The sequence below is a fragment of the Pleurodeles waltl genome, chromosome 3_2, assembly GCF_031143425.1.
Source record: "Pleurodeles waltl isolate 20211129_DDA chromosome 3_2, aPleWal1.hap1.20221129, whole genome shotgun sequence".
NCBI lineage: Eukaryota > Metazoa > Chordata > Amphibia > Caudata > Salamandridae > Pleurodeles > Pleurodeles waltl.
In genome coordinates, this window is record NC_090441.1 from 183,479,332 (window position 1) to 183,490,617 (window position 11,286).

At 47.8% G+C, this 11,286-nt stretch overlaps 1 protein-coding gene across 1 annotated transcript in view; it reads left to right on the top strand.

Moving 5' to 3' along the window:
* The window catches only part of LOC138286360 (embryonic protein UVS.2-like), a 159,326-nt gene extending 148,539 nt beyond the window's left edge, over positions 1 to 10,787 (top strand). Inside the window, exons 10-13 of the mRNA XM_069226519.1 lie at positions 3,624 to 3,739; positions 8,803 to 9,028; positions 9,210 to 9,328; positions 10,521 to 10,787. Coding sequence (XP_069082620.1) covers positions 3,624 to 3,739; positions 8,803 to 9,028; positions 9,210 to 9,328; positions 10,521 to 10,787 — 728 coding nt within the window. The remainder of the gene's footprint in view (positions 1 to 3,623; positions 3,740 to 8,802; positions 9,029 to 9,209; positions 9,329 to 10,520) is intronic.
* Positions 10,788 to 11,286: the final 499 nt, after the last annotated feature.

An 11,286-nucleotide genomic window follows, 5' to 3' on the forward strand; every position in this document is an offset into this window, starting at 1 on the left:
GCAGAGAACACCATAGCTATGCCCCTCAGGCCTACCCTCCTAGCCAACCATTAGGTGCCTTTGGAGTCCACTGAATCAATGTTGTGCATCCATTAGACACAAGTCATTCAGGTACCTCAGCAGCCTTTGGATTCCAGCATGGTGGCCCATGAGCAACATGACAGAAATCCCTCTCTGCATGATATGGGCAGATTGCACATGCAGAATTTTGGTGTCCGGTACAAATAAATAACGAAGTGTACACATGCAGCTGTTGCCCGCAGAAATGTGAGCGTATGTGGTTGACCATGGGTGCCAGGCTCCCCAGACATCGCAGAGACCCAGGGAGGCCGCCCATTCAGCCAGCGCAGTTGAGAGGGTATGACTGCAAGGCCCTTACACTCATGGTGTCTAATTGTGGGCCCATTATGGCGTTAAAGTCACCACCAATAACAGTTGGGCCTTTCGGCATATCCAGGAACACGCCTTGAATGTGTTCCAGCCAGCCCTTGGCCAGGTGTGGAGGAATGTAAACACTAAGAAATTTGTAGTGTTGCCTTCTAGAAGACCCTCTATCTAAACATGTCCCCCTTGTGTCTGAGTTAGAGTGGATGACAGAGAGAGGGAAGTATTTGTGGATAAGGATGGCTGTGCCTCAGGATCCATTAGTATGACCTGCGTGGAAAACGTGTTGTATCTGAAGTGGTTGAGAACAGGACATCAAGTTTCAAGCAGGTCAAAAGGTCTCAACCATACAGGAAAACCATCTAGTTGTGGAGAGAGGAAGTAACACTAGATGGTAAACACTGACTATAGTGATAGCATATGTAATGTGTGAGTAAAGCCATCTAGGAGGAATGACAAAAACAGAACAATCAAAATGAATAAAAAACAGCCAGTGACCCCTAAATGCCACCCATCCATCCCAGAAGTATCTGTCATCCAAACTTCTTCTGAAGAACAATCACAGATTGTAGCATGGTAGGGCAGCACCGCCCCCCCCTCCTGTATGGTGTAACAACAAGGGTGTTGTACTGCTGGCTAGTGATGTATAAAATTCAAAATTTGATGTGAGGTCTAACAGTGATGAATATGTCCGTGAGCATGACAGTATTGAACATAGGAAGGATGTCTTCAGCTTGTGTCTTAGGCCCAAGCCTTGTCGGGGCATGTAGCCTGGGGGTGCCAGTGTCCCGTAGAGATAGAACATTTTCTCTTCCAGGACTTTCTCTGCAATCACCTTCCATATCCACCCATCTCTGTCTGGATCACTGTGACCATTGGCTGCCTAGTCCCTGGGTTCCATCCTGGGCTCTTGGAGGCCAGAGGCACAGGACGACAGAAGAGGGGGCGGTGTGTGACATCTGAGTTCTTTCTGCTTTGTGGCCAGACCCAGGTTGCCTCTGGTGTCCCGAAAAAGAAAGAGCGGGTTTCATAAATAGCTTTCAACTTGGTTGGGAACATGAGTATATAAAAGAGGTGCATTGCTCAAAGCTTTTGTTTAACAGAATCAAAGGTTTTTCATTGATTATGGAGCAAGCGAGTATAGTTGGTAAAGCTGAGAATATGGGTGAGCTGGTAGAGAATGGGACCCTACAGATATGCTCCTTTGAGGATCATGCCTCTGTCCATGTATCCGGGGACCTTCACCACAAATGGCCTACGAGAAGCCACGGGGGGCTCTGCATTAGGGAGTGATGGCCATGTTCCAGCACAAAACAGGTAGAGGGTTGTTTCTTAGGTGGCAAGGACATAATCCATGCCTCCAGGGATTTTTCAGGTGAAGATCCCTTGACGCGTTTGGTGAAACCTAGGAGGTGCAAGTTGTTTTGGCGGACCAGGTCTTCTGTGTCTTCTGCTCATTCCTTCAATAACTTATTAGAAGTAGAAAGGCGTACCCCGGTGGCCTTCAGTTAATGTACTGTATCCTCAAGTTCTGAAATACGTCCCTCAGCCCCAGAAACCTTATCCACAATGTTATGCAAATCATGGCGCAGGAAAGCGGTATCAACCCTGGCCTCACATATCTTAGTTTCTGGTGCCGCATTGGGGGCCTGTATGGCTTGCAAGATAGAATCGGTGCTGGCTAGCAGACTCAGGGAGCTCCTATGAGGGAGTGGTGTACCTATCAATCATTGTTTAGACCTGTGAGTAGGGCAGGTGATCCCTCCCCATGGTAGTTGTCAATTACAAGAGTCAGGTCTCAAAGCCCCATTTGAATGAGGGCAACCCACATGCACCACAAATTCTAGGCTGGTGTGTCAGCACAAGCAGTTAGCCCCGTGGGCCGTAAGGCAGGGAAGGCTGTGTGCAGAGCCCCAGGCCCTTGAGGCACCTAAAAGTGGCGAGAGGGGGAGAGAGGAAGGGTAGCAGGTCCCCAAGTACCACAGTGCATGCTGTGAGGAGGTAGGTAGCCTGTTTGTGGGGAGTGACCCACTGCACCCAATCTGCCCCGGCCCCCCACCCCCCAACAAGGACATCGATGGATAGCGAGAGAGGTCTTGCATATCCAGGGCCCAGGGTAGGCCACGGTCAGCTGGGCACACCCCACTCACTATTTGGGGGAATCCCTTGATGACCCATGCAGGTTGATCCCAGCCCCACAGGTCCCAGGCAGCAGCTCCATGATGAACACTGCAGTCCAGATGGTGCAGGGAGCCCCCCTCAGAAGGCGGCGGCACAGCCAGCAGGCAGATTGAGAGTGACTCAGCCAGCCAAACACTCCATTGGCGTCCCGTCCATGCATAACTCTGGAGCAGCCGGGGCCACTGGGTCAGCAACCACAGTCCTCTACCATGTTGGCCGCGCACATGGAGTGCTGACACACCCAAAGCAGGCACATTTACAGGTGAGGAGCAACCCCGGGAGGAGCAGCTAATGGCCAGGAGACCTGTGAGTTTGATCACACCAATGAGAGTCAAGCTAGCAGTAGGATGAATCCCGATGCGGGGATCGGGCACATGAGCTCTTCACAGAGCCTCTGACAACTTGTGTCGTCAGACCACGTCTTGCACAAAGATCTATTTTACATCTCTAGAGTACAGCACATCATCACACATTAAATTATTTATCTCATACATACATTGCACAGCTAAGCAATCCTTTTTTGTTTTGTCATTTTCACTGTTGTGGGCTTGTTTGTTGTTTTAATGAGGACCCCCCTGTGTGTTTTTTTTTGTCTGTAACCCCATTGTTTTTAAATCTATTTTACTTTTTATATTGCTTTTTCTTTCCAATTGGATTTCTATTCATGTTTATTTCCTGTTGTTTCCCCTTTATGGATATGTTTTATCCATCAGTCTCTTATCCATCTTTCTTCTGTTGTTTTTAAGTACAAAGAAACTTTGTAAAAGCCAATAGGTCTGGCTTTAATGTTCTAACACATGTTTATCCATCCATGAACAATTGCTGATTCTGGATGTTAGCACATTAAAGCCAAACCAATTGGCTCAGCCAAAGCTTGTTTCAAAAACAGTTGTCGAAGTCCATGTTTGACAAGCTCTGCCTAAAGTACCTGTATTTTGATGCATCGCTCAATGTGTTTTCCAGCAGTATCCCTGTTGAGGCGGAATTGCATTTTCAGAGTGTCTTCTTTCACTTTTCCCATAATATGTCTGTCTGCTGTTGATGCTGTCTTTCATTAGATCTCTGCAGCACCCTGTTGACTGATGAACAGGGGTCCTTTTCAACACCCAACTTTCCAGAGAAGTACCAAAAAAGAGGAAGCTGTCGGTGGCTAATCCGTATTCCATCAAACAAGGTGACTTCAGAAGTTTGGTTTCCTTTATTTTTATTATGTTTTAGAACCTCATTCAGAGTTTGGCAGAGTGGAAGACACATTGTAAACTCGGGCTCCTGACACTTCAAACTATCATTTAGAGGCGAAGCAACCACTGACTAAGGTCCTGATTTAGATTCGGCAGATGGGTTACTCTGTCACAACGGTAACAGATATCCTGCCTGCCAAAATCTAAATCCCATTATAATCAAAGGGATTTAGATGTCGGCGGATGGGATATACGTCACCGTTGATGGATGTCCTGCCTGCCAAAATCTAAATCCCATAATACTCAATGGGATTTAGATATCGGTGGACAGAATATATGCCACCATTGATGGATGTCCTGCCTGCCGTAATCTAAATCCCATTATATTCAATAGGATTTAGATGTCAGCAGATGGCATATCCATCACCGTTGTGACAAAGTAACCCATCCACCGAGTTCTAAATCAGGCCCTAAATGTTTTCGCCAGCCCCATCGGTTGCTAGTCATTGGCGGTGGTCTCTCTGCCGTAGGACTGCCAGCTTTGACGCATTAGGATGTCTGCCCTATTTAGGTTCCCCAAATGTGTATATTCCTTACCTGCATGATTTATATAATTATTTATGTAAGTGCTTTGCATTGTGTCTCCTTGTTATGTTTCAGTCAATTCCCAACTACTCTAAGTTGTTTGGAGTAGTGACACTTTTAAGTGTGGTGAACAAGGAAGATTGACCTCTAAGAGACCCTCCTTTGCCCATGTTTGGTGGCAACTTTTCAGCGGTTCAACACAAATGTCTTTGAATGAGTCAGATATCCTGCATCTTGAGTAAGGCATCATGGCTGGCAGACTGAAACAGACAGAGTGATATAGTTCTGCTGAACGGTACAGGTATTTACTATTTTATAGCATTAAATAGGTAGTTGAAACAGGCACAGTCTCAGTGAAAAAGACCAACAAAATGTTTGGGCTGATTGTTACTAGCTCTTGTTGGTAGCTTCCAAGTTTTCCCCTTGAGAGCTGTTGCTATTGGTGGAGAGGATGCTAGTCTCTTCTGCTTTCATTCTGGATTGTCCAGTTTGACCTTTGGTTGACGGTTGTCTTGTTGGCTCAGGGTTTGAGTTATATCTTCAGTGGAGCGGGAACTTCGATCTACAATGTCATGACTGGAGCAATGTAATGTCTGGTGTTGAGACTGGCTAGGATGTATTCCTCTGTTGAGACTGTACAGCTTAGAGCAACCACAGGACTTTGGGTACTGCTGAAGTGGTCAGTCCAAGGGCATGTGCTGTAGCCTTGTCTTTGGTTGACGGTTGTTGTAGGAAAGTACCCTCTTTTTGGCAAGTTTACTCACATTTTTTGCATGCTATCAGTATTCTTAGACTGTTTTTACTGGGATCCTGCTAACCAGGACCCCAATGATTGTGCTCTCTCCCTCTAAATTTGATTGCCTAGGACTTTACATCCCCCACAATTGGCATACTGGTGCCCCCTTATAAGTCCCTAGTATATGGAACTTAGGCACACAGGGCATTGGGGCAGCAGGGCTTCCCCATGGGCTGCAGCATGTATTGGCCACCCATGGGAACCCATGAAAAATGTGTCTGCAGGCCTGCCATTACAGCCTGCGTGAAAAGGTGCATGCACACTTTCACAACAGGTCACTGCTCCAGGTCATTGTAAGTCACCCCAATGGTAGGCCATCCTAGCCCAGGGGGCAGGGTGCAGGTCCCTGTGTGTGAGGGCCCCACTGCATGAGCAGAGGTGCCCCTATGAACTCCAGTTCCATTGCACTGGACATCGTAAGTGAGGGGCAGCCATTTTACCCATGTACTGGACACCTGTGTCCAGCTACATAATGGTAACTCTGAACCTGGACATGTTTGGTATCAAACATGTCAGAATCATACCCCAATATTGTTGCCAGTATTGGCGGTATTATTCCATGCACTCGGGGGGGGACCCTTAGAGGACCCCCAGTATTGCTCCTACCAGTCTTCTGGAGTTTTCTGGGCAGCCTGTGCTGCTGCCATCCCTCTGACTGGTTTCTGCCCTTCTGCTGCTTGACCAGCTCAAGCAGGAAAAGGCAGAACAAAGGATTTCCTGTGGGAGAGGGAGGTAACATCCTCTCCCTTAGAAATAGGTGTTACATGGCTTGGGTGAGGTAGCCTCCCCAAGACACCGGTTTGCTTTGAAGGTCAATTTGGTGCCCTCCTGGCATAAACCGGTTTGCACCAGTCCAGGGACTCCTGGTCCCTGCTCTGGTGTGAAACTGGACGAAGGAAAGGGGAGGTGACCACTCCCTTGTCCATCACCACCCGAGGGGTGGTGCCCAGAGCTCCTCCAGGTGGCCACTTGATTCTGCCATCTTATAAATAAAATGTACAGAGGCCCTGGATGGCATCTAAGTAGCCAGGTCAGAAAGATAACGTCACAGACCCCTTCTGATAAGTGTTCACCTTACTAGGTGACCAATCCCCCTTTTAGGGCTATTTAGGGACTCCTTTGAGGCAGGGTCCCCATATTCGACATGCAAGAATCTACCAGCACTCCTCTGCATCATTTACTTTATCTTCTGGCCACTGGAACCATAACTGCACTCTTCAGGAACCGACAATCTGCAACTTTAGCGAAAACTCTGCTTTGCAACATTGTTTCTTTGGCTCCTTCCAGCAACTGCTACACTTCCCTGGCTGTGTATCTTTTGAGTTCAGTGAGACTTCAGCCTACACCAAGAAGTAGAAGGAATCTCCCTTGGAGTGAAGGAGACACTCCCTTGCATCTGTAGTCACCAACTGCATCGCTGACTGGCTGCGTGGATCTGCTATCTTCTGGAACTGCATGGAGCCAGCATCACAGGTGGTGCTCTGGAGTGGTGTCCTTGGCCCTCTCTGCCAGCTATCCAGCTTGGGAGATGGTAAACCCTTGCTTCTCCTTGCAGGACAGAACCCCTGTTCACTGCAACTCTTGCAGCTACCAAGGCTTGTTTGCTACTGCTCCAAGGGATCTTCGGACTCCGTTTAGCCCCAGCCCCCAGCACTTCTTCCTGCCAAGCACAGTCTCCTCTCTGCTGCTCCAGCAACGTGGGACTCTTCTTCAGGTGTGCTGACTGGGCCTCACTGCGACTTACTGTGCCTGCTGCCAGTGAGTTGCATGTGGGGGCTGCAACTGTTTCTGTTGGCTCTCCTGACTGCTGAGGGTCACCTTTGGCTCTCCTTCCTGGGTCTAGTCCCCTGGGTCTTGCTGGTCCTCTTCAGCCTTACAGCTCTTCTTTTGCTTCACTTGCATTTTCCAAGGCTTGTTGGTGATTCTCCAACACCACTGACCATCTGCAACCCAACAACCGGCGTGAGACACCATCTGCACTGCTTCAAGGACTTCTCTTCAGCTCCTGGGCTCCACAGTTGGTCTTATTCATCCCTTGGTGACCTGGTTCTGCATCCACAGAAAGGTGGGTATTAGTTCATGCCCCCACTGGACACTCCATCGTGGACTGGACTTTTTCCCCTTGTATTACATGTCCTTTTCTGCCAGAACCCACCTTTGGTTTCTTCTTGTCTGGTCCTGTACTTGCATAATCCTTTTTCAAAGTCCTCCTGTTAATCTTTAGGAAAACCAGGTGCTTACCTCTGCTCTCCTGGTCACTGGGGGTCACTCTGGTACTCACCTCTTGGGATTTCTAATTCCTCCAGCTCCCCTCTAAGAACTCTACAACCTTGGGTTGAGGACTGTATCTCACATTCCACTTTCTTAATATATGGTTTGGCCCTCCCCTAGGGCCCTCACTATTTTCAATAAGTATTGCCAATGCTTGTTGTTTCTATGCTAATTCATAATTGTTATTATGTATATATATAGTGTGTCCTTACCTCCAATTGGGAGGAACTGCCTAGTAGTATTCTAGTGTTGTGTTACTATAATAAAGTACCTTTATTTTTGTAACAATGTGTGGTTCTTTCCTGTGTGATAGGTTGCTGTGTGACTACAGTGGTTTTGCATAAGATTTGCATGGCTCCGAAATACGTCTTGGCTGCTCACCCATAGCTTCTCTAGAGAGTCCTGGCTTCCTACACGCTACCTACACTTCACTAATAGGGGATACCTGGTATAAGGTGATAACACCATAGGTGCTCACCACACACCATGCCAACTTCCTACAGTTGTCTTGATGGATCACAGTAACAGTTATCAAAGTTTTCTCCTCAGTGGTTAGTGAGCTGAATGTGTTTCTCCAGATGTTCCTCAATGTGGACTGCAATGCATGAGACAGAGCCACTTACATAAAGGTCATAAAAATATCAAAGAAGCTGAGAGCAGCAGCAAACACAGCTCGAGGCTAAGATTGCAGCAGGTACCTAAGCTGAAGCTTTAGTAAATAGATGGCCATCTGGATCCAGCAAGGGATCATCTCATCTTCCGCAGCACCTCACTGAACACACGGCCTTGCAGCATGCTTGTGTGGAGCAAGGGACAGTGGGTCACATTGGCCCTTGGGACGTGTAGTTCTGTTTGTGGTGTCACATGTACCTATCTCTGTAGCCCTTTATGGTGGTGGAAGAGATCAGAGGCCCGTGTTGGTCTGCCCCAACGGGCGGTGGGGCATTTAGTTTTGCTGGTAGTGACAAGCTTACCCTCGGGCTCCACAGTACTTTAGGGCCAGCAGCAATGCAGGGCTCCTGATGGCTGCTGGGACACAGTTATGTCATTTGTTTGTCTCATCAATTGAAAGTGGCTCTGTCTGATCACTGCTACTAGGGAGCCGAATTAGTCGGTGCCAAAGCAATTTAATCCCCAACCATTGACCATGGAAACTCAGCTTGATACATCTCTGACCCATTCGTAGGAGTGAGCATTACTTACCCGGCCTGTGCCAAGCCTTCATCAAGCCTTAAACCCTGTAATACTCCTTCCGGGAACCAGAATCCTTATTTCAATGAGGTCTGCTGACTTCTGCGCATCTCCCCACGTCTGGCCAAGCTTAGCTTATTGGCAGAATTCAAGTGCTTTTCTTTTTTCCATAACACTTACGGCCATAACTGTCTTTTGTTTCTGCCAAACCAGGTTTCTTTGCGGTTCGATGACTTTGATGTGCAGCTGTCCGCAGGTTGCTCTGCCGAGTTCATCAAGGTGTACGACGGCGACAACACATCATCCCCAGTTTTACTGAAGCAGGCCTGCGGGAAGTTGGCTCTCCCGCCGCTCGTGGCTTCCGGAAGCATGATGCTGGTGGAGTTAGTCAGCGTTGGGCCCGTCTCAGCCAGCGGCTTCACAGCCTCCTACAGGACAGGTAGGCCTCGTCTTCCTCCAGCCTTGCATTTCAAGCCGCCCGATGGGAGCAGCCTCCCCCTGCCTCCTTTCTCCTGCATGCTGCTCAGTTCTGTTCTATAGATTCATCTTTCTTCGCTGCATTTGGTCGTTTCCTTGGTAAACAAATGTAAACTTATTGTTACTGTCCCATCTTCTAACAGTGACATGTGACAGCACCTCCACTGAGTACAATGGTATCGTCACCTCACCCGGGTACCCCAAGAAGTACCCCAATAGCATGGACTGTGTCATGGCCATTCTGGCTCCAGCAGGATACAAGGTATGTGCGGCACAGACTGGGAAGAAGGATTTGCGCATTTTAAACACTTGTGTAAGATAAATGCAGATTAAAATATTTTTGTCCATTTATTTATCCTAAACACACTTAAGACGCTGATATGCAGGACGAGGTAATGCAAGAGTTTTAAGGTGCCACCTTGTGGAGCCACTAAATAACAGCAAAAGGCCTGAAAAAATTGCCTATTTTTGCAGGGAGCATCCTTGAGACAAAGTATCAACTTGCCTGGATTGCACCTTTTCCGTAGACGTGCGACTAGCTGTTGATTCATATGTGCCTCTTTCTACACACCCCTCTTTTCCGTCACTTTTCTCAATGATTCATTTGGCCGCTTCCAGACATCGGAAAGGAACATTGCTGTTGAAATAGCAAGGGCATGTATAACTAAGGAATCTGAATCTGCTGGAAATGTGCAAATCATACAGGATCTGTCTTCCAGTCTCTAAGCTTTAGCTCCACTTCGATATGTTTTTTGCTAAATATTATATATAGTTCAGAAGATCTTCCAGGCTGTCTATTTTTTTTAAATAACGATGTCAGCGAATGGGTTCCTACTGCGAGTCCCTTCATATAATGTAAATTAAGCACATTTATGATTGCATGCCAGTTTTATAGTAGAGGGGTGAAGCCCCCCCCTCACAGTAGCACGGTGCATGACGTGCAGCGACAAGCTTTGTGAGGGCGCACAAGCATGGCTGATGTCCTCTGCCAGATCCTGGGCTCCATCTTAGCTAATCAGGCTCAGACTTTGCAGGCTGCTAAGACTCAGCCCAGATAGCGAGCAGGCATTTTCACTAGGAAATAGCTGAGGTTTTACTAGCGGTGGTAACAAAGGCCCAGGTGGTAGTAGACAGGAGCATGCCAGTGTTTGAAAGGAGTGTTTTAGTTGTTAGTATGATGAAGTCACTAGTTTGCAGAGGATGATGGGAGGTGTAAAACATGGTGCAAGGGTGAGTGCATCTGTGTTTATGCTCAGGGGGCTGATAGTTGGAAATATGAAGGCGCTTGCGGGTGAGAGCAGCGCTAGTCGAAGCACTTGGTGGTTGGCGAGCTGCTGGAACCCTGATTCTGCCAACAGTCTCCAATAACAGGGTTTGGCTGTTTTTGAGGGTCGGTGGAACAAAGGTGTTGTGAGCTGGAAGGGCTGTACTTACACTGATCCTGTCTTTCACAGATCTCGTTGACCTTCACCGAGTTCGACCTTGAACCCTTCCCTGGATGTGACTGCGACTACCTGACTATCACCGACGGGAGCCGCTCCACCTCACAGCTAATAGGCAAATACTGTGGCAAGATGCGAGTCCCAGATCTGGTCTCCACCGGAAACTCTCTGCTGCTGAAGTTCGACAGTGACATCTGGGTGAGCACAGCCGGCTGCAAGGCGGAATACTCCTTCGGTAAGTTTGAGGGTAAAGCCAAGGCTCGAGAAATGAAACTTTAGCTGACCATTAAAACATAAAGCTTGTGGGGAGACCTTTGGGTGACATTTCATGAGGTCAAAGCTAATGAGACACATTTTGATGTGGTTGGGAGATTTCCCATCCAATAGAGTGGTGTCCTCAACTACTTCTGCCAGGTGGCAGATGAAAATCCACCACCTTTGAGACTGTCTGCCAAGGTGACCAGGGACATCTTGAAGAATTTGGGGGCCCCTGTTCGGAACTGCTTTGAATTTGTGACCCAGTTTCAGCTCCTTCATCCCCTCTTTGACCAGAGTACTCAGAGTGCACAGACACACTCCTCCAAATTCCAAATGTGTTTACATCTAGTATTCAGGGGTTGTGACGTGTGTTTTCAATATTGTAACACAGCAGCAGCTCACTAATATTACTGCAAATAATCTCTGTGGCACCCTCCCATTTCTCATGTGCGAGGTCCTATTTTGACCTAAAATAAACTTTTTTATGGCTGTTGCAGGGCACACACACAACATTTCTCTG